A 26,666-nucleotide genomic window follows, 5' to 3' on the forward strand; every position below is an offset into this window, starting at 1 on the left:
GCCACTAGCATGCTAGTATTAAAGAGCAAGCACTTCCCACTCACTGCTCACTCTCCTTCACAAGCCCATACTTCTTCTTCAAATGCTGAATCGCCGCCTCCGCCAACCGCCCTATCTTCCCGATCTTCGTAACCTCTACCATACTAATATCCCAACTGAGATCCCCTCGCAACCCGCGCCGAATCTCCACCGCCATGAGGGAGTCAATTGGCATCTCTGCAGCCTCCTCCGCCGACATCTCAGCTGCCCCCGGCATATGCCGCGCCAGGTGCTTGCTCAACTCGTGGGATAAATTATTCGCTGCGTCGGAATTATTCAGCATGGCCGGGTCCTGTTCGACCCTGCGTAAAATTTCCTTAAGTGCCGTCCCGCCAACCGTTGTGCTCTGTTCTTTTGTCTCGATATTGGTGTAGAGGGAGAACCGCGGGTCAGAAGGCGTCCATACTGCCCGAACGGAGGGGTCGTTGGTTGAGCGGGTGTTTCCGAGTCCAATAATACAGGCATCTGAAGTACTACTCTGACTGATAGACTTTATGTGAGAGGTGGTGAGCGCCGAAGGGGACGGGGAATGGGATTGGTGGATTGCCAGCTCCAACCCTTCCAGGAGCTCGTCCTCCCCGACGAGCCGCACAGAAGTCGCTTGCATTGCCTGCAGCAGCTTGGTATTACGACTAACCAGACCACAGTCCTCGACTGGGCCCAGGGCAAGGGTGGCCGAAGGAAGCCCCAGGTGACGGCGATAGCGCGTAAAGCTGTCGAGGAACGTGTTGGCGGCGGCGTAGCTCGCCTGCCCATGGTTGCCGCAGATGCCGGCAATTGAACTAAAGACAATGAAGAAGTCAAGCGGCTGATCCGAGGCTGCGTGATGGAGATTCCAGGTGCCCTGGACCTTCGTGGCAAGGCAGGTGGTCCAGTCATCATAAGTTGTATTGGCAAATCTCTGGTCTCTTGAGATTGCAGACATTTGGAGGATTCCAGCCAGTGGTTGAGGACATTTGGAAATCGCCGACTGAACATCGGCAGCGGCGGCGACAATCCCTGCCACGCAGATGACCTGGCAGCCCTGCTCCTCCAAGTCGAGGATGAAGTCCCGATCGGCATTGGACTTACCAGCAGAACGAGACAAAATCACTAGATGTCGTGCACCACGCTGCATCATCCACAAGCACACAGAGCGTCCCACCCCGCCCAGGCCACCAACAAGAAGATATGACTTGTTGGGCGAAAAGCTGACGGGAGGCACAGAGGTTGGGGCCAACTCCATCGGATCTGAAGGCATTCGGATTAAGATCTTACCCATGTGGCTTCCCTGCTACATATATCGAAAGGCATCGGTGACCTTTGCGGCCTCAAAGATTTTAACGGGGCGGAGAGGCTTGATGTGGCCACCCTCGTACCACTCCCGAAATAGCTGCAACAGCCTGCAGAGATCCAGTTAGACAAACACCCTCCAAGCTCTCTCTGTCGGGCCGTGCATGCATGCATACATCTACGCATACTGCACAGACCGGGGGGAGAAGGCGACTTACAAGTCATAGTCCCGAGGTTTTTCCTTGCCCATTTGAAAGAGATCGAAGCCGATATAAGACCGATTCTGGATAAACGGGGCCATGGCTAACTGACCGTTAGCCAGATAGTCCCGCTTCCCGACCTCGATGAACCGCCCGTACGGTGCCACACATTCCCACGAGGTATGCAGCAGCTTCCCGGACAGCGAGTTGAGCACTATATCTGCCCCGCGGGCTTGGGTCTCCGCCATCAGACCGGGGAGGAAGTCGGTGTTCCGAGAGCTAAAGATGTGACTGCGTGGAATGCCAAATGTCTTAACCAGATATTCCACCTTTTCGTCGCTTCCCACCGTCGCGAATATCTGCCGGCCACGGCGGCACATGGTCAGCCAAGCCATTTAAACATATTATGGCATGGTAAACAGTGTCCAAAGCCTTACCTTTGCACCCATCACTTTGCAAACCTGGATGGCCGCCAGACTCAGTCCACCACAGGCCGAATGAATCAGTACCGACTGCCGTGTAGAGCACACATGTCAGTTGATGCTCACAAAACGATTGAAAATATCCCCCGGCGCACTTACATTGCCATTCTGGAGCCGCGCGAGGTGACAGAGGCAGAAGATGGCGGTCATGTAAACGGACCCCACGGTTGCCGCATCATCCATTGGTGTATTTGCGGGGAGCTTGCGGCAAGCTGTGGCCGAAAGGACTACGCGTGTCCGAAATAGTCTCCAAGCTAGCATCACGACATGGTCACCGGCCTGCAGATCCTTGACGTCGGACGCCACACGCCGGACGACTCCAGTTCCTTCGAGACCGAGCTCGTCTGCACTTCCAAAGACACCCATTCCCACTAACACGTCCTGTGTACATCGGCGTCAGTGGTTACTCATTCACTTCAGCAGGTAGGAAAATTTATATAGCCGAAGCGATGGGGTGAGAAAAGGGGCGGAATACCCTGAAGTTCAAGCCCACGTAATGCACATCAACTTCAACTTGGCCTGTCTCCAATTCTCCTTGATGACCATCCACTGGTACCCAATGAGCTGTGTCGATCAGGCCAACTGGGCTGACATCCAGCTTGCGTGGGCATGGTGTCTCTGGTCGCGGGGTAATTTGCTTCGGATGTATCCAATGGCATCGACCGACGTGTATGACCCCCTCGAAGGAGAATTCCGAGTCAGCCGGCCTTGCATCGGGACACTGTCGTGTACGCTGTAGCTTGTTAAACACTTGGAACAGAGCTCCAGCAGCCGGCTGTGTATAACTGTCCGTCTCGAAGAGAGAGATTCCGGTGGCCGTTTCATGTCGAAGCGTACGTGTCAGGCCGAAGATCAGCCCGTATCTGGGGTCGGCACAGGCCATCTGCGAAGTATTAGTCACCCAGATTAGGTGGGAGTTGTCAGCTGTCATCAAGGAGGATTGAAGGGCGAGATAGCGTTCTTCCGAGAGATTATTCAGATAAGGACCATCCAGGTCCAGAAGAGAGATAATCCACTGATCTTTTGGGGGAGTGTCGTGCAGGGTTGTCCAATTTACGACGTGACCCCCTTGGCGGAAGCGGGATGCCACCTCGCTTGCCCATGATCCGGGAGAGTCCGTAGTCAGGATAGTCACCGTGTCATAGGTTTCGGCCTCAGGCGGTGGGTGAGGCACGCGAGAGAGCATGGTAAAGTAGGTCTGATGAGGGTGTGGCACATCGTAAGCCATCACTTCGCTGCCGATGAAACCGGCATTGCGGAGTTCGATATCCCATCTATCTGGCGAAAGATAAGGTATACTGTATGCCCTGAAGTCTTCCACTGATGACCAATTGCTGAGAGCTCCCTGTTTCAACGTGAGTAGAAAGATAAACAAAAATGCAACGGACCTGAAGGGCTCGGTTCAACTTACCGTTAAATACTCGGTGATCAAAGTTGTCTCTGTTGCATACTTTGTGTCTTAGAAAACAATACCAGTTAGAAGGTGCTGCAAGGCATACCAGGGTAAATCTCATGCAGTAACAGTCGACCATTCGGGGCTAGAAGTTGCCTTATATGCTCGACAGCAGTCGCAATCCGCGCGGTTCCATGTGCAACTGCTTGCCACTCAGTTAACTGGGCTTGACTATCCCAGACAAAGGAAACCGACATTAGAAGCGATAATCAGGTCATAACTCTGCAGATTGCATCCTTGTGCCTCGAGATCACCGGAAATATCGAGCAAGGCATATTGTAAGCCTTCCTGATTCTGAAACTTCTGCTGGAGGGCTGTGAGGGTCGCTTCACATTCCTCTGTGACAGTGTACTGGGAACACTGTGGTACGCCCTCAGGGGACCGAAGGTAACGCAGCACCGCTTCTGTAGCACTCCCGGTGCAAGATCCAATCTTCAGTACTCTAGTAGTTGGGTTTGAATGATCCAAAAGTGACAGAAATCGACTCCAATTACATTGTGATTGTATCCATTTATTGTATCTGTCGAGCCGACCCTCCACCTCGAGAACATCGAGTGACGAAACCTCCCCCAAGACAATACGCTCGCAATTCGCCTTTATCTTACCGACGCATTCAAACAAGATCGATCGGTCATCATTTTTGTCATTTTCCACATATGCGGATATTATTTTGCAGATCGACTCCTGCCGCGACGGGCCGCTATCCTCCACCATTGAGTCGGGTTGAACAGGCCCATCTCGTTGATGCAGTCTACTGGCCTCAGTGGTAACCCATTGTTTCCACTTGCTCAGATGATCGTCCACAGCGGTGACTTCACCCAAACGGTCAGATATCCGCAATATACCGGAATTGACGACCCGAAGAGACGGCTGCCTTCGAAAACTACCTGAATGACGTCTTCCAGAATGTCAACAAGAATTGCGGGGATCGCCTGGGCGATGATCACCTTTGCAACAATTCTCCACAAACGGCGGCACTGAAGCAATGCGTTGACGATAACGCCAAATGGGCTGCGACGACAGCGGTCCTGCCGCTGGTGGGTTATTTATCGGAAGACCGGTGCGAGCAGGTATCGGATTACTTCAAAAGTGAGCAGCTGTGGAACGAGGATTTGCCGAATAGGGCTCAGGTTTATGTCCAGAGTTGTTAGTAGCCGTAGGCTTTGGAAGAGAAGAGGAGGAGGAGGAGGAGGAGGAGGAGGAGGAGGAGGAGGAGCAATAAGGGCTTTTAGGGTTAAAGGACGAAGATGTCACCTAGATAATATTAGGCGAGAGACAAACCCATGCACCGGATAACAGAGAGAAACAGAGTTTAGATAGCCAAATACCATCGGCATAAATTCAGTGTTGGCCGATCAGCCCCCGCTTGCCGCAGCCCATTACTGAAAGGGAAATCTAGAGTCAGTCTCCCGCCTAGAATTCCGGGTAGGGATGGAAGGTATTCATACCGCCTGAGGGCCAAAGCAAAGAATTTGGCCCCCTCGTCTAGAGATGTATCGATGTCCCACATCGGCATCATGGCAAAGCCAACCAGCGACATAGAGCTGTCCCCGGCAGACCTGGGACTGCCTCGCTTTGTAGAAGCGCATCTAGCAATTGTGGTACGCGCGAAGCCCGAGCCACATGATTGCCAGAGAGCTGCGCAAGAGCTATTGGCCACGTATCCTATGCTGGCGATGCGAATGGACTTTTGGGTATGTCATTGCTTCCCTGACTCTATTATATTCAGCCTTGCTAATGGTCCGGATCTGATGGACCTTGGACTCCAACAGCGCACCAAGCTCCTCCATAGCGATTATCCCGCAGAGATCTATCACAGCCGAACCCTGAAGAAGGACCTCGATGAGGTGCTACCCTGTCAAACAGCGAAGGTGGGACCTCCCGCGGTACAACTCCTCGACACGTGCAGCCTACTCGATTGCCTGAATTTCAACCGAGACATTTGGGACGAGATCTGCGGTGAACAAGTGCTTAGGATTCGTGTGGTATTCCTTAATGATGCGTGGGCTGTCCGCTTCATAATGTCGCATACGCTGGGGGATATACGAGGTCGGACCCTCTTTCTGCTCCTCGTTTTCGATTTACCACGCTGTGGCAGTGCCCGTGGGTCTAAACTCCTTATTGTCTAATTCGATGTGCCATACAGCTATGCATTGGATTGCCGATTCTTTCTTCGCCTTCCTGTCCGGACGTGAAGTCCAGACTGTCTCGCCGATTCGCTCCATCTTGACCTTCAAATCCGATATTATCGATAGCTGGAATGCCCTGACCGCGTCAGGCACGACGCACTCAGTAGCCGAAGACCATCAACATGAGATAGTGGCTGGCTGGCTGCCGACAATCTTGTCCGGGGCGCGACAGATCCTCTGGTACGCCTACGAAGCCAGCTCGCCTCGACGTCAGGTGAACAAAAGCCTATTCATCCCGCAATGCATCATCGACCATTGGGTGCAGGGGGCGCGTCGAGAAGGTATACAAGTGACTGAGCATGATCTGCTTATGGGATTTATCTACGAGGTATGTATATGCTATAGGCAAACGCCATCTTCCATTTATGCTGACGAGCGAAGGCCACATATCGAGCCCTCTCCGCACCACCTCACTTCACTTTCCTTATGAATTTCCACCAGCAGCTCCATTCACCCGGTCCCCTGGGGAACACCTGGTTTCAAATTCCTATTCCTGCTCTGCACAAATCCAAATCTTCTCCTTCCACCCCTTTTCCGAAGGACCACTCATCCACTCTCCTCCCCATGCTCCTCCACCACGCCCAACTCATCCGTGATATCATCGTTAAATGCCGCCATCCGGCCTGTTTCCCTGAAATCTACGAGCAACACCGCCGGCTTGGAACTACCCCCTGGCGGCCCCGCTCTTTTGGCACGCGCAGCCCCCACGTGATGGTATCTTGCTGGACGAAACAGCAGTGGTATGAGCTCGACTGCACAGGAGGGACCCCCCTATTCGTAGACCTTGGAGCGTGTTTCTACCGACTGTTTCAGCTCCTGGGAGTGCAGGGCCCAGATGACTTTGTCGGCACTATCAAATGCCCCGGTGGCAGGAATAGCACCCTGATGGGGGAGCACAAAGGTTATTGGGTTCAGGGAAGGCTGCCGGAGGTTACCTGGGCGACTATGGTTGACATGCTGACGGCGGTTTCTTTCGGGGATGGTGGTGGGCAAAAACAAGGTCTGGGCCAAACATTCGCGAATATTTAGCCAGATGTCTAGCTGTCTCTGAGGTCTACGTTTAGCGGTGAGGATCATTCACCGAATCTCCCTAAAGTATGTACATTTATTTTATTGTATCATGGTACCTCTGCAGAGTAGATTTGTAGTTACCCGAATAGCATGTAACGGAGACAACGGAGAGAAGGTCATACAGAAACATAAAGTACTTACAGCAGTTATATATTTTTATTGCTTAGAGAATATCTTGTGTTTACAGACCTCTGAAGTAATAACTTTTTTTATCCAGACCCGTCGCTAAAATGATACAAGAGCTTCTATTAATTTCCCGTAATTGTACTTCTCTTCATAACGGCGTGAAGTTGCGCGACGTAGACCTTACTTAGAAAGTAAAGGCCAGGACGGCACTCTAAAGTCCGGCTGAGACTGGTAGTTTTTGTACATAAATCATCCTCGAGATAGCTCCGGGTCTGTCAGCTCATTCAACAGTTCCGTCCAGTCTGCAGAATCCAGAGCCAGGTCGTTACCCGTCTCAAGCATCTCGGTCCAGATATCTTCCAGCTGCCTCTCATGAGGTGCATTGTCATTGGTGGCAGCTGGGAGGTGTGGCGGCATGACGTTTGATTCAGCATTGAGAGCTGGGACATGAGCCGGTGCAGAGCCAGGATGAGATCGCGCTCCATCCGCCCCTTGTGAAGTAATAGTGTGATTTTCAGCCTGCTTTCCGGTTCTCCAATGCTTTTGCAACACACCCATCATTGCGTTGATTCCTTCCCTGACCAGGGCAGACGACTCTTGTGCCTTGCTCAGCATGCGGCAGGCATCCAGCACTTCTTCTTTTCGCTTCTCGGCTAGAATATCATCCCAATTGAAGCACACGTCCAGTAATAATATCACAGCAGCAGCGAATACATGATGCATTACGGACCAGACGACAGAGTTCGGTGGGGTGTAGTTCGGTTCGTTTCCATCCATGATTCTTTTAATCTCGAGCACTTTCCGGGCAGACTGCAGGCAGATCACGTGGGAATAGGAATATGCTGGTTCACGAGCTCCTCTGATGAAGAAATCTCGATGCAGACGGCATAAGCGGGAGAAGAAGCCTTGTTGTAGGAGACAGCCTTGCCAGGCAATGGTCGGACGCTCTTCGTAGAGCGAAGCAAACCGTCGTCTGGATGATGGATCCAGGCGGAAGAAGTCAGGAATCTCCGCCACGGCTCGATGGAACTTTTTGTCTAGCTCGAGTATTTTTTCGTAAATTGGCTCTAAGCCATGGAGATGCTCGTAGGATGTTGCATCAACTACCTCCCGGCTCACAGCAGCTAGGGTCAGGCGTTGAAGGAAAAAGGACATGTCTGTTGGTGTGGAGTTTGGCATTGAAACCATGTTGTGGCACATTGCATTATCATCGATATTCAATGGCTGGTTCACGTTCATGTGGTGCGGCTGGATGAGGTACGTCCACTCTTGAGGGCCAGTAAGAAAGCCCAGTAGCCTGCAATTGTTAATCAGCCATGACCATCCATCACTCGAATACCTCTTACCAGTCGAAAGACGTCAGATCCCACCATAGTCGTCTCTTGACTTCAAGATCTATTGCATCGTAATNCTTCCCTCTCTCTCATTCCGAAAGCGCGGGGAGTCGATGCAGTGCAGCATGAGACTCTTCGCTTGGCTGACTATCGCACCATGTACGAAGAGACCGCTCACGGATGGTGGAATGTTCCAGTTAGAGACATTATGCATGACCACCATGGTTGCCTGCAAGCCCACAAGAGTTGGAGACAGAGAGTAGTGGCTTTGAATTAATGCAGCGCCAGTGAGAAAGGCAAACTCTTGGCTGCGCGCTTCTGCATCAGTAGATGCCACCACTGATCGTTGTAGACATAGAGAGCTGGCTAGAATGCCGAAAAGCAGCGCCAAGTGGTTGAGATCCACGGGCGCATTGCTTTCAATACAACGATAAATCCCATTTATCTGGCCCTCGACACGCTTTGGGACGATGATATGGTAGAGATAGTCGACGTAACGATGATAGTATCGAAAGAGATCCAGAGCCTCCGATTTCGCGGGTACAAAGGTGATCAAATTGATCGACGCCGGATTCTCATCGATAGCGGATCGATTCATGTATGGCATTGACAGTAGGGGTCTTGCAGAACCCGTCTCATCGTTTAGGCTTAAGTTTAAGTTGCGCCCTCTTACTGGATCATCCAATCCATCTCGCAGCCATTTTGGGGTTGCTGTTGGTACCCGGTCAGCCATGTGAATGTTCTCCAGCCAGTCCGCTGTGAGCAGCGACTCCCGATTGCACGCCCGCAATGGAGCTGCAGTGGGCTCAATAGGCACGTTATCGGCTCTTGGAGGCACAGTTGGGTTACTGGGAGGGGATGTCCGCTCCACACCAGCTGCTAATAGTGGTTTTTGAACCCTTGCGGTACCTGCAGCTTCTGGCTTTCCATAACGGCATGTCAACCGGCGCGCAGAGCAACTGCTGCATGGCTGCTGGCGATCGCATTTAATCTTCTTGAGCCGACAAGAGTCGCAAGACACGGGGTCCTGCCGCGGAGCGCGTCGGGGGGTATGAGGCAGCTGGAATGCAGCTTTGCGCTTCATGATGAGATGTCTGTCGTCTTGGTAGTAGGTTAACACCGCAGATGATTGTTTGTACGGGTCACGTGAGTATCGGCCTCTATTTCAGCATGCAGTCACTTCACTTCTGTGTTACCAAGATGTAGAGAGCAAATTTCTCCGTTGCTGGATAGCAATGTCGACAGTTCTTCCTTACGGAGGTGTGGGATTGTTGTTCTTGATGGCTAACCGTCTCCGCCCGGAAGCTCCGCGGACAGTCCGAGCCAATGCCATCAAGCATTAAGCTTCATACTATCTACAACACCATGAAACCTTGTCCTCGGAGGGTCCGGGGGGTTATACTGTCAATACATAGCCCTCAAATACATTATATATATGCGCTCAGGGTTCTGTTTTCGATAAACATGTTTCCATCAACCCATAGATCACATCGAGCTGCACTGTACGCTCACTATCTAAGTTCAGCTTCACCTTGTCAAATCTGACTAGCAACCATGGCTCACGCTGAAGATGCTCCTACTGACTCGCCTCCCTCCGAATACACGTAAGTCACCCATCCCAAACCATACACATATCATCAACAACTTCCAGGCCGCGAGCAGTGCAGACCCTCCTGGGCTCATTTTGCGGCATGTTCTGCACTGTTGGCTTCGTGAACTCCTTCGGCCTATTCCTAGAGTACTACAAAAAGGACCAACTATCAGACCAACCCGAATCGACCATCGCATGGATAGCAGCCATCGACATCTTCTTCATTTTTGGTGTATCTGTCGTATCCGGGCCTCTCCTGGACACGATCGGCCCACGAGTCAGTACCCTATACTATCAACATAACACTATACAAACCCCCAGCTAACTGAAAGGTCTAGCTCCTCCTCTGCATCGGCTCCCTCGGCTCCGTCTTCTCAATCATGATGACCTCCCTCTGCAAAGAACTCTACCAATTCATCCTCGCGCAAGGCATCCTCCTCGGCATCTCCCTATCCCTTCTCACCTGTCCCATGATCGCCCTCGTCGGCCAACACATCAAGATCAAGCGCGGCGCAGCAGTCGGCATCGTCATCGGAGGATCCTCTCTCGGTGGCGTCCTCTGGCCGATCATCGTCAACGAACTGCTACAGAAACCTAACATCGGGTTCGGATGGACCATGCGCATCGTCGGGTTTATTATGTTGCCGCTGCTTACAGTGACTTGTTTTTGTTGTCAGCCTGCTGCACCACCGCCATCACCATCACCATCCCAATATCAGCCAGAACCACAATCAGAGAAATCCTCACCCGAACCCCAATCCCCGGATCCCACTAAAGATACAGAAACCCCCCTCCTCCAAAACCGCACCCTCCACCTAACCTGCCTCTCTTTCTTCATCATCTACTTCGGCATGTTCTCGCCCTTTTTCTACGTCTCTAGCTACGGGGTAGCGCGGGGCTTTTCCTCCTCCTTGTCGTTCTACACCATATCCATGCTGAACGGCGCATCCCTCTTCGGGAGGGTCATTCCCGGTATACTAGCGGATAAATACGGACGGTTTAACGTCTGTATCGTCTTTACGATTCTCGCGGGGATAGTTGCCCTCTGTTGGACGAAGGCGACGAGTGTGGCGGGGCTGGTGGTGTTTTCGATAGCGTATGGGTTTTCTTCTGGTGTGAGTATAATTTTCCCTTCCTTGTTTTATGCTCTTGGGGAAAGTGGGAAGAAGATGGCTAATAGTGTGGGTCTGGGATAGGCTATTCTCTCTCTCCAGCAAGCGTGCGCGTTGCAGTTGGCGACGCCGAAGACGGTGGGGTTGGCGGTGGGGGTTGTTATGGGGGCTACGGCTTTGAGGTATGCACATTAGATTTATTTTGAATTGATCTTCTTGGGGAGTAAGGGTGGATTTTGCTAATCATATCTTATCTGGGAGTGTAGTGCTATGGCTGGGATACCTATTTCCGGGGCGCTGGTGCAGAAGTATGGGTTTCTGGCGCTGTCGATATACGCGGGGGTGAGTCTGCTCGTGGGTGGGTTGTTGTTGTGTGTGGCGAGGGGGGCGCAGAGTATGGAGTTGAGGGCTGTTGTTTAGGTTCTTATGCGGGGGAGGGGTGTTTGGTGAGGATGAGGATGTTGGTGGTGTGGTGTTTGTTTCGAAGTAGACTAGGGGGTGATGGGGTTTATGCGTGTGATAACTTATAGATTTATACTTACTGTTTAGATCTGTCGATATTGTATTAGTGCTAGATAATTAGTCCTATTCTAATAAACCAGGCATCTCCACTCATCTCTCACCAAGAACGACCTGTGCAAGACTAACATCCCGTAGGAAGAAGTGTACTCCCCCTCCGCATCCAATTTAAACTACTATGAGCCGCTCCTTGCCCCAATCCTCTCTTCGCAAACCCCCTCCAGATCTCACAGCGATTCTTCCCGCCAGTCAACACAATGTCTGCGTCAAGGATCGCGTCCCTGGCTTGCACGAAGTTCGGATTACATGGTTGCCTTCAGTCCATTAGTCAGGATACCACGGACATTACAAAGGTGAAAGAAGCTATTCTGTGCATCACTTACAGTGCCATCCCATCCACCACCAACTTCATCATCAAGTACTTTCCATCTGTAGGCACCCCGTTTCTAAACACCGGCCTCGACCCATCATTCTTCCCGTACTTGTCGATGAGGTTCCACAAGACCTCGTATAGCATGGTTGCCCAGACAGTTCCGATGGCGTGCACGCCGTTCATGGTATTCACGCTCGTATAGTTCAAAGGGTTCTCAGTAAAGGAGGTAGAATAAGGATAGTCCCGGACACCACATTTATCATTATCTGCCCATGCACCCATAGTGTAAGACGTTGTGCGTGTATCGTTGGGCTTGATTCGGATGGCCGTCGCCATAAAGTCGCCCCAGCCTTCGCCCATGCCACCCGATTCGAGGGCGCTGAGGCATCCGGCGTTGTGGGAGCCGCCGGTGAGACGATTGGATACTGGTTTGTTAGATTAGGACTTCCATCTTCTGGGGAGATGCTTACCACCGTGAGTGTATTCGTGAATTACAATGCCCGCGTCAAAACTTCCATCACGCGACGGAGTAGACTCGATCCAGATGTACATGCGCATACGGCCGGGGATACCATCGGGTGGGGTTGCAAAGTTTGCGTTGCTGAACCCGGAGCCGTCTTGTGCGTTGAGGATCACGTAGTCTTTGTCTCGGCCGCCGTGGGCGCTGTTATTCCATTGGAAGTTGCCAGCGGATTCGGTGAAGCCGAGTGTATAGAGGAGGTCGTGGTAGGCGTTTGCTGTGTAGAAGAGTTGGACGATGGAGGCGTTGATGTATGATCGGGGTGGGGACATGTTTGGGGAGTATGGCCATTGGAAATTCAAGTTGGGGTCGGATGGACGTAGGTTGTAGAGATAGGAGCCACCGCCGGTCGGATTCCAGTGTGCGATGGCATTGTTGCCTCTGGTTGTGGTGTAGTTGTCCCGTCCATCGCTTATCCAGGTGTATGCGGATGCGGATAGGTCCCAGGGGTCGGTGACAATGGTGCGATGTCCTTCTGCTGGATCGTTTGTGCCCCAGGGACTGTTGTCTTAGCTTCGTTATTCGATGGGGAGAGCCACTCACTAAACTTGATATGTCGCGTCTGCGACATAGTCAACCACGCCGTGGACAGTGGTAGTCTCTGCATCAATGTATGTCAGTAGCCAGTGCTCATACATGTCTGTTTCTATCCTCCAGGTGAGCGCCAGAGTCCCTTCTGGCTTGACAAGGTAGACTAGCTTAGCTTTGGGGTCAGATACCGCTCCCACTGCCTCTCTGAATATGTACTCGTTCCGCCCCTCTGCAGCTTCAGTAGAAACATTGTCAATAGTCAGTGGAAGCTGTATAGCGTCCCTTGCTCCTCTAAGTGCAGCCTCCGGACTCAAAACGTTGGTATTGTCCAGATGGCTGCTCGGCAACGCGCCTGTGAAGAACGAATGTCCGAAAGACAAGACCAGTCCATCTTTTCCAATCTGTAACAGTAAGCTTCCTTCCGAACAGAGTAATTGGGGAGCAGACATTAACATTGAAATCCGCATTGTCAATGTCAATACCATGGAGCGTTTGGCGGAAGTATACATGTGCAACTCCATTGTCGCCGACAAAGTGGTCATCGATGAGACGAAAGCTCGCTCCAGGAACAATGTTCTGAACCAGTCGAGCTGCTGTATCGGTATAATGTTCTTCAGCGGACACTGCGACTGATCGATTCGTGTCTACATGGACAGAATTGACGTATTCGGAGTTAGAGGTCAGACGAAGGGAGTCCAAGTCCACGGCTGCTGAAGTTGTATGCAATGAAGCCGCCGGATATGCCAGGATAACCAAAGGCAATGTCCCTATGCTGCATACTAGGCGCAGACCATGCATGTTTGCTCATGCGTGGATGGGATGAAAGATGATTTGGGGTCATTGGCCATCCGCGGAACATTTACTACTATATATACTAGAGTTTGTTCTGGGTGAAAGAGGGACTACTAATCGATACAGCCATACCTACCCCTATCCCTCCTGGTTCGCCCTTAGGATATTCCCTATCAAAGCTATTGTCCGACGTTGCATGGCTGTCCAACATTGTCGAAGTACAACCTCTCCAACCTGCCAGCTCTCATTGGCCTAATAATGGCTGACCTCCCGGGTTGTCTCACAAGCTGGCCTGCCGAGTGCTAGGGGACCCCATAGAGGAGGCGTTTTACCATCGATAGTAAATCAAATACGGACCCGTCATACTATGAAAATGCTGGTAGCACGCGTTCGACGGAAGATCGTCCCGTCGTAAGACAAGGCAGGCTTCCCATAATTCGCCGGCACTAGTTGGTCACTTTATACTAACGGAATCACCAAGTTCCATGCAGATTACCAGCCATTGTTTCCGGACAGAGGCAGAGTGCTCCATAGATGAATCGCATGGACCGAAATATGGCTTGTAAAGCAGCGATTCAGCAAGGAGATGTCGCAGCGCCTGCTGAAATCGAAGGGTATTCATTGTTTAAATATATGCTTGCAGTATGTGAACTATATCTTAGCGGACTGCTCCAGTTTCCGCGCCCGATCCTTTGCAATATCGCACATTGCCTTTAAAGGAGCGAACTGTCAGCACTGCTCCGTGTTTGGGTAGACAGCCATCTCACCTGTATAATCTCCTCCACCTCACGATCGGCATTGCCCCGGTCAATCCTCTCACGCATCTCCTCCATGATGACATCCCGGTTGCGACCGTTTACAAAAGTACTATGCCAGGGAGATATGTCAGACCAACACAAGTCGTTGGGTATACTGAGAGAACATACACAAACCGCAAGCCAGGGAACTTTTGCTCGTACTCAGCATTCATACGTTTCAGCTTCTCCGCTTGTTCCTCTGCTCCGGTATTCAGATTCGCTTGTTCCTTCTTGCTCAGTTCGCTCAAGTGCTCTGTCGGAGCTCCCTTGGGCTGTCCCAGGCGGGGATGCGATCCCAGAATCCCCACTAGAATATCGCGGTCCTTGGACGAGTTGGCAGCAGACAGAGCAGACATGCGACCGCCAACAGCATCAATCAGGGTGGCGTAGGAGGAGAATGTCTGGTTTGCGAGAACGGGGGCCATGAGAGTATGCAGCTCAGGCGACGACTCGAACAGGGTATCCAGGACGCGGAATTGCTGCTCCTGCGGGAGTGATGTAATTGACGATGGTGAGGGGAGATCGGAGGACATGATGAGCGGGGAGTCGTGGAAGGAGGATAATTGACAAAAAATTACGAGCTGAAGGTAATATTTCGAGCAGAAGTATCTTGGTCGATTTTCGTTGGAAAAAACCACACGGTGATAGTTACACTGGGAGGTTGATGGATATATGCTGCTTCAATGAGTCCCCGCATCGGCAGCCTCCGAGTGATGGAGAGCCAGCGGGACGGAGACCTCCAGATGCGGACAGTTCATTCACCCCCATCATATTATGGGTGAGATCTATCTCAATGGCAACGAGGGGCCGGCTTTATTCACAACCATTTGAACTGAGACTAAAGGTGCACGGACAAGAGCTTCAATGAGCTTGAGCTTCTCATCAGCATCCGTTAACTAGAATTGCATTGCAGGCTGACGACACGGTCGGACATCCTTAGAATCTCCGCGGTGTTCTAGACCCCGACCTTCCGAACTCCCTAGCGAGGGATGGAGAATCTGGGGGGGAGGAAGAGGGGAGGAAACGATGACAAGAATCGGATTGACCATCGATAGTCGCAATGTAAGGTAGGATAAAGTTTGGGTGGGCAACCAGATAAGACTCCATCAGGGAGAATTTCTCAGCGATAGATATTGGGGCCTGGATAATTAGCAGTTGACGATCGCATGCAATCCTGACCGATTTTGAGCCTAGCGGGTGTAACGTGTAATCATCACCATACCGGCGTGTACGACCGCTGTATTTAGAATGGCAATATTACACCACGAGTAAGTAAGTAGTACTCCGTAGTTATAGCAAGGATCAGTCGCACGGCCCTGGCAGCGACCAAAAAAAAAAAAAAAATAAAATAAAGCACCTGCAGACGAAGGCAGCCCGCATCCCTGCTCCTCCTCCTCCCGTTCACGCCGGCTGTCTGGTGCCGAGGTGAATGGAACCAGTCTACAATGAGTCTTACAATGTAATGTATACGTGACCGTGGGGGGGAAGAAGAGAACTAAGTCGGTACCTGAGAGTCAGTCCTGAGAGTCAGTCAATGGAAATTGGTTCATCCAATAGTCCCACGGTCGGACTTCCCTCTGCGGCGTCATTATTGGATCCTCACCTGGTGCCTTCAGGGACAACTGCTCCAAGTAGTAGTAGCCGGTAGTCCACTTGTCAATGGCCTGATTTATGAGAGGGAGACCAGAGACACACATTAATATCGAGAATAATCTACTTGACTTTTCCTGAGTATTCAGTTCAAGATTTCTTTTTTTTCTTTTGCCTTCTTTTCCATTCGCTTGGGTGAATGGAATTGTCAACTGAATTTCTTCGACTGTAACTGAAAGTGGAGGCAGCCGGGCATCCACTTTCCCACCCACTTCCCTCCCTCTATTAACCAACCATCACTCACCATCTCCAAAGCAGCCCCTGAACGGTCAGGCCCAGTTGAACTCCTGAGAGGTTCGTGGGCAAGTCAGTCACCACTCGGTCCCTCGGCCGTCTCTGCGGATGGATCAGCATTCTTGTTCACCAGAAAGAATTAGTTATACATTGTATCTGATTCTCAATCCATCCCGCTTAGTGTGTCCCGCCCGTCTTTGATCTCGGTCCACCGCTGGTGTGTGAGAGAGTGTCTTGCTCTCGCTCTCGCTCTCTGCCATCATACTCACACATCGAGGCGGCGCGCTGCTTTGCTTCCTTACATCCTGACTTTCCGCTAGACCCTCCCTTTCCCCTCTTTTTCTCCTCTCGCCCCTCCTCTTCTTCTCTTCCCCCTCCCCCCCATCGTTCATCATCATCACTTTAATCGTGATCTGTCGCGCGGTCCTGGGCATCTGCCTCCAATGCAGTTCCCGTCATGTCGCTCAATGGGCTAGATAATCCCACCGTCATCGATGCCTACCAGACCGCGCTCACCGAGGCCGGTGGATGGTAAGTACTAGTCCGTGTGTCTCGGCTATACCCTGCACCTTCGGGTCCTCCGTTGCAAGGGTGGCCATTGCAACCCAATCGCATCGGCAATTCACTAATGCGCATGGCTTGGTGTCTTCTAGGTTTCTCCTGCGGTATGTATCAAGGGATGAGGTGGCTCTCCTTGATCGCGGCACCGGCGGGGTGCCCGACGTGCGCAACGCGATCGACGGCTACGAGGAGAAGTCTCCGCTCTATGGCTTCCTACAATATCGGCGACGGAAAGTCGTCCTCAGCTATCTGCCAGAGGGCATGTCCCGCCTCGTGCAAGGTTGGTGGAACCCTCCTCTCTCTCCATCATTGTTACGACAAGCTAGAGATCCCACTGACCTCGTCATCCTCCTGCAGCCCGAACGACGGTCCAATTCCAATCGGTCCTAGACAAATTCTCCCCGCATGATACGGTATTCTCGGTGACGCAGCCATCGGAACTTACAGAAAGCGCATTGTCCTCCGCATGCTTACTGCATACTGCTTCCGGTTCGATCACTTCCTCTTCCAGCTCCCTCCGCCGTCGCCGATTGAAAGAGATCGCGGAAGATGCCGAAGAGACTACCGTAGGCAAGGACGAGAACCAGGCGCAGTCCGCGGCCGATGGAATGCCGCGCCAGAGATCGTTCAGTCAGCTGTCTGAAGCCACCGTGGTTCCCCCATCAGTGGTGTCGAGTGTCCAGCAATCACCAGTCGGCAACGAACCAACCCCGAAAACTTCCGAAAACGCCTCCATTCGAGAGCGGTCTTCATCGGTGGCCACATCGGAGCGGGCTCCTTCCTATAAGAACTTTCGAGAAGACTCATCTTATGCTCCGTCGGAGCCCCGCCAATCTTCGCAGTCCGCCCGACCTTCCGTCCGTGACCTGGAGCGTGCCGGATACAAAGCCAAGGTAAAGCTGGGTCCTCGGCCTTCCGTAGATGGCAGCGGACGCCCTCGGACTGCGGGCAACCTCTCTCGAAGCGCTGAACGGCGGCCAGTGGCATCTTTGCCTGCGGGTGTCCGGTCATCATCCTTGCGCAAGTCCAATCCCAGTCCTTCGCGACCTCGATCTTCCGGAGGCCACGGGACCCCCGTCGCCAGTAGAGTGCCGGCCGTGCCTCCGTTACTGGTGCCTCCCTTTTCCATGCCCATCTCGCGGCCCAAGATATCGCCCGGTGCCAAGTCACTGAGCGCGCTGTCTTCGTCCACCACGTCCAATGAAAAGGAGCGGCTGATGAAAGCGCTCCAGATGCGAAAGACGCAGATGGAGAAAAAAGCAAAGGAGGGGAAGAACAGTTCCACGACGGAGAAGGGTGAGGTGTCCGGGCTTGATATGACCGAAAATAAGGAGAACATCGGTCATATACCAAGTAAAATGAAGCACGATGGGGGCGATGACCGAATGGCCCACTTGGCAGGGCCGAACAAGGAGCCCCTTTCCGAAACTCAGCCAACCCTGCAGCCCATGCTCCGTCATCAGGGGGCTGAAGAAGAGGACGGCCGTACTACTCCTAATTCCCCTGAACCCTCGGGCAGCCACCACTCCCTTAGCCAACCGGCACGCCTGAGCAACAGCAGTAATGAGTTTCAGGCGACGACACCCACTCGTTCGGGATCTGAAACGCAGGCGGGCGACAGGGACTTGGGCGCATCCAATTCCGGCGGCGTCTCGGGTGGCCCCAGCTCCCCGACTAGGCTGCCTAGCGCCATCGCCGCTCCACTCGAGAACAATTCTGGAAAGGCTCCGGACGAAGAGATTGTTGGCCCCTCGCCACCAAAACCAGTCCCCCATCCTGTTGTTCCTGGCGAACAAGAGGCCCTCCTCCATCATCATCACCACCACCACCCCAGCACGCCAGACGTGACTGAGTCCGATCTGTTCGAGTCGCCTGCTCGGCCCGATTCCTCCCACCATCCTTCAGCAGCCACCTTCACCCCCAATTCCTTGTCGATCGCCGCTCCCCCTCCGACGGAGCCGCAGCATGACTTGACCCCTGAATCCTCGAATGTGGAGCGACAGCGCAGCACGTCTCGAAAGGAGAAACGCAAACCATACCTCGAACCTATTCAAGTCCCAACTCCCGACTACTCGGATGACGAGAACCTTCTCTCAGACGACTCCTTCATGGAAGAATTGACCAGTGCCACGGTTGAGGAGGCTAAGCCCATCTCTGTGGGCGTCTCTCCCCTCTCCCCGGGCTACTCAAACAGCAGCAACGGCAACGTCTCACCTGATGCGTGGAGGAATTCTCGTGCCGTTTCAAACCCCAGCGCCATTGGACACCAGTCCCCCAACATGTCGACCATAGCCGTGGGCCGTTCCGTCTCGACGACGGGTGCGGATTCTGGTTCCCAGAACGGGCCGGTCCTGGTGGCGAGGAAGATCAACGTCTCGTCGGGCATCTCCAGCCGCATCAAGGCATTGGAGAAGTTCTCCAACAGTCGCGACGCCCCATCAATGAACGGCCAAACCCTCGCCGCTCCGTCGGCGGCCTCCTTCGAGACCCTCCGCAAAGGCTACTCGGGACCTTCCATGCCCCGACCTCTCTCATACGCCCCTGAATCCTTCTCGCGGTCATCGAGCGTGAGACGACCTAGCTCACAGGCGGGCCCTGGCCTCGCTGGTCCTGGCCTTTCGCGCTCCCCAAGCTCGGTCTCTGTGACTGCTCGCATTGTCCGCGATCCCACCGCTGCTGAAACCAACCCGAATGCCGACCCGTCCGAGCCGGCCGTCCTCAACCTACAACCCAGCCAAATTACCGTCGAACAGGAAACTACAGAGCTCCCTGTTCTGACTTTGCAAACAGAACCTACAATCACTCAGTCGGAAGATGATACCTTGCCCCCGTCCTCTGCTGGATCCGACCAGCAATCCTCCGTGTCCGTACAACGTCCGGAGAGCCGAATCTCCACCCCCACCTCTATCAAAGAAGAAGAAGAGGTGGCATCACCCGCCAAGTCATCTGGCGATGCGCCCTCCTCCCCTGATGAGAAGAAAGAATCCCGTGCGACGCGACTTCTGCGCCGCATGTCCTCTATCACTTCCCGTAAGAGCGTTGTTGGTGTGTTAAACCCTATCAAGGGAGATGACCATGTGGTCCCCATTAAGCTTGAGGAACCCGAGAGGCCCGTCTCGAGGGCAACGGAGGTGGCTCCGGCGATCGATATTGGCGAGGTCAATGTACAGTTTCCCGACACTCTCCTGTGGAAGCGTCGGTTTGTCCGAATCGATGACCAGGGTTATCTGATTCTGACACCTGGCAATCTGGACTCCACTAACCGCAACTTGGTCAAGCGGTATCATCTGTCCGAGTTCCGTACTCCGTGCCTGCCGGACGAAGACCGCCAGGAGCTGCCCAACAGCATTCTGCTGGATTTCCTGGACGGCAACACTCTTCAGTGCGCCTGCGAGTCGAGACAGGGGCAGACCTTTGTGCTTCAGAGTAAGTCGCTTGCACCGATATGTTCAGTGGATGGTAACTAACTGGGTACAGCGCTTCGCGACGCTCACAGCACCTACCAGACCGTCTCTCACTAGCCTTGATCTACTGCATAGAGCTTGTGCCTTTCCTTCTCCTTGACCATGCATATATTGCGCATTCCTTCCTCCATTTCCTTCCTCATCCGGTGTTTTCAGCGGTATACCCCTCAAAACGGTTTCCTTCTACCCACTGTTTTGTATCCATCACATTCTACTCTTCTATCCCCTTTTTGTTGGACTTGTTAGTGAGAGGCATGATGTTCTGTCGGCTTGCTCTGTGTAAAATGTTGGATCTTGGCTTGTTCGTGTCGACATTAGCAGCATTTGGCGGTTGGTTCTTTAATAGCGTGGCGTGGATTGTCCAGACAACGAGGTTATTCTACTGTCAGCAGTGCAGTCCCGTTAATGTCTGGGAGTGTAGCCTTAAGACATGCTCGCTGACCGAGCAAGTTGGAACACTGGTTCCGATCAGGACTTGACAAGCATCTACTCATCCTTCATCCAAGAATAACATGCGAACGTTTTATTACATCTCCCAACGCCGGCCCAGTAGCTATTACTGACTAATTTTGTTTCGGGGAACGCGGAGACGACGGCCGAGCCAGTCGCTTTTCCTCCCAGTCCTCGAGGAATCGCTGGACCTTGGGGCCCCAGACCTCCTCGCCGGCCTCGAGGTCCTTATACTCGAGCACCTTGTCCGGGTGAAGCTCGAATTGAGCCTGACGAGACCGGATCAGCGAGGACATCAGCCCGCAGCTTCCGACCGCCTTGCCCAGGTCGTGCGCCAAGGAGCGCACATAGAAGCCAGAAGACACCGTCATGGTGATCTTCACTGCAGCCGGCTGAGGCTGGGACTGGGGCTTGGATTCCGAGGATTCCTCGGCTTCAGCCTTGGGAGCATCCGACGCTTCCTGCTCGGCCGGCGCAACAGGCGCAGCCTCGCCATCAGCAACCTTCTGCTTCTTAGCCGAGGGAGCAGACTCAGCATCACCACCCTCTACCTTCTCCTCCTTAGCATCCTCCGCAGGCGGGGACTTTCTCTTCGCAGAGGCCTCTCCTTCACCATCTGCCTCCCTCTCCACAATCGGCAACTCATCCTCCTTCGCCAACAACTTCTCCGCAACAGCCTTCTCCTCCCCCTCTGCCTCAACCTCAGGCCATTTAAACTCATGCGTTCCAGGCTCGTACCACTCGACAATCCTCAAATCCGTCACCTCGACCGGCCTCTTCTGGATCTCAATCGGCGGCTCCTTGCCCTCGCGGGCATACTCATAAAGCTTCTTGCCATTCACCTTCAGCGCCGAGAAAATTGGCGGCCTCTGCATAATCTTCCCGCGGAACTGCTCCAGTGCCTTCTCCACCATCTCCCTTGTCACATGCTCGTAGGGCGCCTTGCGCACCACCTTCCCCAGCCGATCATAGGTATCCGTCTCGGCGCCGAACAGCACAACGGTCTCATATTGCTTCGTGCATCCTAGGAACTCGTTCAGGTGTTTCGTGCCCTTGCCGACTCCCGCGACGAGAATGCCGGTCGCGAGGGGGTCGAGGGTGCCTCCGTGGCCGATCTTCACGTCGAGACGTTGCGTGCGGCGGCGCTTGCGCTGGTAGGTGCTTTCGCGGGCGCGACGGGCGCGCTCGTCGGCGAGCCAGGGGGCGAAGAGCGTGGAGGGGTTGAAGTGCGTTTGGAGGGTGCGGACGACGTCGGCGGAGGAGACGCCTTGGGGTTTGTGGACGGCTGTTTATCATTCCGTTATATTAGCTTGGAGGTACATTAAAGCAATAATGCTAGGAGTGAGGTATACCGAATACGCCTTCGTAGATCTTTTCACCGGACATGGTGCGACGGAAGGGTCTGAGGGCTTGACGGAAGCTCATCGGCGAGCGATGAGTGTGAGTGGCGGGGGATTTGATTGAGTGAGAGCGGCAATTGATCGACTAGCACAGCTCAGTGATGCGATCGTAAAGAGACAACTGTAGATATAGTTGAACACAACCGAAAGAATAGAAGTGCAATGAATAACCGAAAGTAGTAGTGAAGTCGTCCAAAATATATTTTCAGCTCCGCAAAATTACCCGCATGCAAGTTTCCCATTACGGAGTGAGTCTAGTCCAGTCTAGGCATGAAAGATTCCCGTCTGTATTTTACACCCCCCCAAAGCAGTAATTACCCGGTATCCTTGTCCACATCCGCACCTAATCTCGACATAGTCAGCTGTGTATTGTCTGGTAATTGCCGGACTGCCCTCCGGCTGGCAAGCAGCGCAGCAGCAGCAGTAGCAGCAAGCATCATCGCCGTGACTGCAGTCAGCTTCACCCCTCCCCTCTATCTATCCCTCACTTACTTACTCCTCTCTCACTCACTCGTTCACTCATTTCCTTCCTCTATTACCCACTACTTTATCCATTGCCTTTCTTATCCTATTTTAACCCCCCTCTCCTAAACCGAGAGAGAATACACAGTCCCCCGAACAAAGCAACATGCAGTCCCCACCATGACCTCCCGCGAAGACAGTGTCCTGGCCGCCAGAGACCCCTCCCTCACCGACGAAAACGACTGGGAAGAGTTCAGCCTGTCGGAAGTTCGAGTCCTGGTTCCGGGCAAATCCCGCTATGCGAATTTATTGACTGCCTCGCCGGAGAATCCGGTCCAGGTGACGGGGTGTTTGGATGAGGTGGAGGAGGAGCAGGAGAAGTTGGGTAATTTCCCTCACTTTTGTCTTCTTATTTCTGCTTCTGGAGTTTTGGCAGGGGGGGTAGTGTGGTGCTAACTGATTACTGGTTAGTGCTCGACCCAGAATACTTGACTAAACGCATCGTCCTCGAAAACGTCACCCACTTCGCCTACGGACAACATAATGATGGGGAGGTCGGGTTCTGGGTGGCTGGGAAGGCGGGCTGGTTCTCGATATCTCCGGCGAAGGGGTACAAGGCCATATTTAATGATGTGGTGGAGGCGATAGATTTGTTGTATTTTCTGGCGGATCGGCATCAGTCGAAGAGGAGGAGGAAGAGAAGGAATTGGAATCCGAGTGTCGAGTATTTGTGCGAGGAGGTATGCCCCCATATTTTCTTCTGTCTGTTGTGTGAGGATTTGGTGGATGGTTGTTTGCTAATGGTTTGGGTTTAGTATGTGAGCCATACGCATGGGATTTGCGAGGATGCGGACGACTCTGCAGAGGTGTTTTACAAACATCATCATTTTCTGCTGTCGAGGATGTTGAAGGGCGAGGAGGATGTGCAGTGGACCAATACGTGCATCTTCGAGCATCTGTGTGAAAAGTTTCCGGTATGTTGTTTTTTCCCTGTTCCTTGGGGTGGTTTGAAGGGTGCTAATGGTGTAGGATGACTTTAAGCAGATTAAAGCGCAGTACGAAGGGGCGAAGGAGGTAGAGTCGGAGGAAGAAGAGGAAGACGAACAAGAGGAAGATAAAGAAATGGACGAGAAGGAGGGCCAGGATGAGGCGGAAGCACGACCAGATACATCTGGGCTATCGAAAGACCAGGCAGATGCTATCTACAAGGTCATTCTCGATCTCAAAGAAGCGGGATACTTGGCCAAGCGCCAATTGACCTTCGAACTCCTAATCAACACCCTTGTCGAACGCTTCGCCATCGACAGTACTGACTATGCACACGACCTCGTCGCCGCACGGGCCGACGCTATCATAGAGATGATGGACGAGGTGAAAACATACAACTTTGACTGGTCTCGCAAGGTCATTTATCGGGAGCTCAAAGCCGCAGCCAAGAAAAACAGAGTTCAGCAGATTACCCTAACCCCGCTGCGGCCTCGCCCCTCCGATGACGATGAATCGTCCGGAGAAGAGAGTGAACATGAAGACCATCCCCGACTGCGCAGACGCAGGGTCCACAAGTCGGTTTTGCGACCTAAGAGCTCTGTTGCCACGAAGCAGACCGGCAAACGAACACGGAGTGCCGTTGATGACCAAGATGATGACTCGGATAACAACGAAGATGCAATGGACGAGTTCGAGACTCCAAGCAAAGTCCGCGGCCATGATCTCGTTCGTGACCCGTTGTCGACCCGTGCCAAGCGCAGGACTCGGTCCCTCCTGTACGATTCAACCCCAATTCAAAAGACGCCATTGCAAGAGACGCTTCAAAGCCGGAACACATCCGTTTCGGGGGCGGACCGTGAGACGAACGCAGATGCATCAGAATTGGAAGCCACATTTGAAGACGATGTAACATCTGATACCTGGACGTGTCACGTTCGCGGCTGCGAAAAGGTTATCCACAAGAGCAATTCTAAACGTGGCAAGGAGCTAATCCAAGATCATGCTCTGGCTCATGCAGATGATACTAAAGCAAAGATCGATCTTGTCTTTGCCGAGCAGAGACTCAACATTGGACTTCCTGTTGACAATCTCCTTAGTCGCATCAGAGAGATGGGCGCATTCGATACCGATCATCCGGTGGATAGCGCTTTCACTAATGGAGTGAAGACATAATCAGGACATACAATGAGATCCTACAAACTAGATACAATTTCTGTGCAGACAGATGATGTGCGTGTGCAGTCTGCCACGGTATGTTGCTTATTGCTTCTGTATTTAATGTCATACTCACATTTCTCTAGGTGCGCAGCTCACAGCACATCACGGAGTCAGGTTAGCGGCGTTGAGATGGCATGATACATGGCGGGTGGGATTCTGCTTCTTGAGATATGATGATGTGATACCAGAGATACCAGCGTAATGAAGTACCCTACTCAGGTTCAGCTAGATAGACAGTCACCATTCCATGATTATCAATATACAAATCAAACTGTCTATGGAAACACTGCTTTTATAACCCTGACCGGTATCGAGCAAAAAATAAACCATCAAAAGAAATTTACAGCGAATGGAATCAAGAACGACCCTTAGCAGCAGCCCTCCTGCTCTTGCCCGGCCGCTTGGCACCACCGCCCTTAGGACCACCCTTCATCTTCTTGACCGAGAAGTCGCGCATATCACCACTCGAGACAGCATCACCGCTCTTAGCAAAGCGCTTCTTACCACCGAACCCGAACTTCTCATTCTTCTTCTGGCGCTTCATCGACGGACCACCCTCGGCATCACGACCGCGCTTGCGACCACCCGCCTGAGCAGCATCATCAATAGCGACATCGAACATGTTGGACGAATCATCAGTAGGGCCGCCAGTTTCAGCCTTGCGCTCTGCACACACCAAAACAGTTAGCAACCACTCTCAAACCCACAAAGGCCAACTCCCCCAAAGAAACCAAGGGATAAACATACTCTTCTTCAACGCATTAATCTTCTCCAACGTCTCCCTCTTCTCCTTCGCCCTCTGCTGCAACTTCGCAACCTGCACCTGCTTTCCAAACTTCTTCAAATCACGCTGCTTCCTGGCCTCCGCCGCGGCCTTCTTCGCCGCGGCCTCATCATACAACTTCTTCTTGATCTTGCCCATGTGCTCATCCGTCTTCACCATCTCGGCGAAGTAATCGCCGGGTCGCGTAAACGGCACACCTTCTTTCTTCAGGGTACTCCGCGCCGTCATCGCCGCCGCCTGGCAGACCTTGTAGAAGGCCAGTTCGCGGTTCAGGTCATCGTTGGCGTCGGGCACTTCAATCGGTTCCTGCGATACGAGACTGTTGTGCTCGGAGAAGGGAGTCGCGGGGGTGAGGAACGAGATGCGCTTTAGACTGCTGGTGATGGCAGCGCTGTTGTTGATTGTGAGGCGTTGGTGGGTGACGACGTCTTCGCGTTCGTCGTCGCTGAGGTCGCTGAGGGGGATGTCGGATTCTTCGGCTTCTTCTTCGTCGTCTTCTTCTTCCTCTTCTTCGGCGTCGGAGGGGGTTTCTTCGGGGGTTTCTTCGTCTTCGGATTCCTCCTCAACTTCCTCCTCCTTCTTCTTCTCCTCCTTCTTATCTTCAACAACAGCCTCCTTCACATCTTCACCCTTGGTAGCGGTAGTCTTCTTCTTCGCCGCCTTGACGAGCTTCTTCTGCTTCTCGGCCTCGTAGTCGCGGCCGCGGTGCTCGTCCAGAGCTTGAAGGAGCTTGCTGCGCTTAGGCATGATGGGTTATGAGATGTGATTGTGGTGGAACTGGAGTGAGTTGGTCTGGTGCAAAGCTGCGGGCTGGAACTTTGCTGCAAATCAATGGGAATATTTTTTTGGGGAGATTTGGTGACGCTAGGCATGCTTTGGGTTTAGTGTTGTGGGGATGGGGGAGGAAGGTTGTTCCGTTATCGGGTTATCGATAAGGAATTTATAGCAGTAGATATGTATGTAGACGAGATGTTTACGAGAATAATAGGAGTGTTGATTGCTATCTTTTTCTTTTCTTTCTTGTTTATCTGGAAGTCAATATTGTAATGGGATTA

At 52.7% G+C, this 26,666-nt stretch overlaps 9 protein-coding genes and 1 pseudogene across 10 annotated transcripts; 4 read left to right on the forward strand and 6 right to left on the reverse strand.

Moving 5' to 3' along the window:
• Window positions 1–40: 40 nt before the first annotated feature.
• Window positions 41–4,160, reverse strand: An01g02030 (annotated as a pseudogene; the record flags this gene model as incomplete). Its single annotated transcript has 7 exons — window positions 41–1,421; window positions 1,530–1,870; window positions 1,949–2,023; window positions 2,093–2,374; window positions 2,469–3,340; window positions 3,493–3,588; window positions 3,638–4,160. Coding segments are annotated over 7 exons (3,570 nt in total).
• An 803-nt stretch (window positions 4,161–4,963) lies between these two features.
• Window positions 4,964–6,664, forward strand: An01g02040 (hypothetical protein; the record flags this gene model as incomplete). The annotated part of the gene is made up of 4 exons (XM_059746235.1): window positions 4,964–5,140; window positions 5,219–5,495; window positions 5,545–5,963; window positions 6,017–6,664. 4 exons carry the CDS (start codon window positions 4,964–4,966, stop codon window positions 6,662–6,664), a joined length of 1,521 nt encoding a protein of 506 aa, XP_059603097.1.
• A 417-nt stretch (window positions 6,665–7,081) lies between these two features.
• On the reverse strand, window positions 7,082–9,250 carry An01g02050 (uncharacterized protein; the record flags this gene model as incomplete). The annotated part of the gene is made up of 3 exons (XM_001388606.3): window positions 7,082–8,129; window positions 8,179–8,227; window positions 8,323–9,250. 3 exons carry the CDS (start codon window positions 9,248–9,250, stop codon window positions 7,082–7,084), a joined length of 2,025 nt encoding a protein of 674 aa, XP_001388643.3.
• Window positions 9,251–9,720: 470 nt separating this feature from the next.
• On the forward strand, window positions 9,721–11,448 carry An01g02060 (uncharacterized protein; the record flags this gene model as incomplete). The annotated part of the gene is made up of 6 exons (XM_059746248.1): window positions 9,721–9,770; window positions 9,818–10,034; window positions 10,096–10,872; window positions 10,938–11,051; window positions 11,136–11,240; window positions 11,419–11,448. 6 exons carry the CDS (start codon window positions 9,721–9,723, stop codon window positions 11,446–11,448), a joined length of 1,293 nt encoding a protein of 430 aa, XP_059603098.1.
• A 64-nt stretch (window positions 11,449–11,512) lies between these two features.
• An01g02070 (uncharacterized protein) lies at window positions 11,513–13,610 on the reverse strand (the record flags this gene model as incomplete). The annotated part of the gene is made up of 5 exons (XM_001388608.1): window positions 11,513–11,702; window positions 11,772–12,186; window positions 12,232–12,782; window positions 12,825–13,213; window positions 13,260–13,610. 5 exons carry the CDS (start codon window positions 13,608–13,610, stop codon window positions 11,513–11,515), a joined length of 1,896 nt encoding a protein of 631 aa, XP_001388645.1.
• A 645-nt stretch (window positions 13,611–14,255) lies between these two features.
• An01g02080 (uncharacterized protein) lies at window positions 14,256–14,934 on the reverse strand (the record flags this gene model as incomplete). Its single annotated transcript, XM_059746259.1, has 3 exons — window positions 14,256–14,294; window positions 14,372–14,471; window positions 14,531–14,934. The coding sequence occupies 3 exons, from the start codon at window positions 14,932–14,934 to the stop codon at window positions 14,256–14,258; spliced, it is 543 nt and encodes a 180-aa protein (XP_059603099.1).
• Window positions 14,935–16,742: 1,808 nt separating this feature from the next.
• On the forward strand, window positions 16,743–20,367 carry An01g02090 (uncharacterized protein; the record flags this gene model as incomplete). The annotated part of the gene is made up of 4 exons (XM_059746265.1): window positions 16,743–16,816; window positions 16,939–17,126; window positions 17,237–20,272; window positions 20,324–20,367. The coding sequence occupies 4 exons, from the start codon at window positions 16,743–16,745 to the stop codon at window positions 20,365–20,367; spliced, it is 3,342 nt and encodes a 1,113-aa protein (XP_059603100.1).
• Window positions 20,368–20,873: 506 nt separating this feature from the next.
• On the reverse strand, window positions 20,874–22,146 carry An01g02100 (uncharacterized protein; the record flags this gene model as incomplete). The annotated part of the gene is made up of 2 exons (XM_001388611.3): window positions 20,874–22,045; window positions 22,113–22,146. The coding sequence occupies 2 exons, from the start codon at window positions 22,144–22,146 to the stop codon at window positions 20,874–20,876; spliced, it is 1,206 nt and encodes a 401-aa protein (XP_001388648.3).
• Window positions 22,147–22,802: 656 nt separating this feature from the next.
• Window positions 22,803–24,946, forward strand: An01g02110 (uncharacterized protein; the record flags this gene model as incomplete). Its single annotated transcript, XM_001388612.3, has 6 exons — window positions 22,803–23,007; window positions 23,094–23,362; window positions 23,438–23,596; window positions 23,652–24,746; window positions 24,831–24,860; window positions 24,911–24,946. 6 exons carry the CDS (start codon window positions 22,803–22,805, stop codon window positions 24,944–24,946), a joined length of 1,794 nt encoding a protein of 597 aa, XP_001388649.3.
• A 236-nt stretch (window positions 24,947–25,182) lies between these two features.
• Window positions 25,183–26,358, reverse strand: An01g02120 (uncharacterized protein; the record flags this gene model as incomplete). The annotated part of the gene is made up of 2 exons (XM_001388613.1): window positions 25,183–25,493; window positions 25,575–26,358. The coding sequence occupies 2 exons, from the start codon at window positions 26,356–26,358 to the stop codon at window positions 25,183–25,185; spliced, it is 1,095 nt and encodes a 364-aa protein (XP_001388650.1).
• Between the last annotated feature and the right edge of the window lie 308 nt (window positions 26,359–26,666).

Source organism: Aspergillus niger (genome assembly GCF_000002855.4).
Source record: "Aspergillus niger supercontig An01".
NCBI classification, from domain to species: domain Eukaryota; kingdom Fungi; phylum Ascomycota; class Eurotiomycetes; order Eurotiales; family Aspergillaceae; genus Aspergillus; species Aspergillus niger.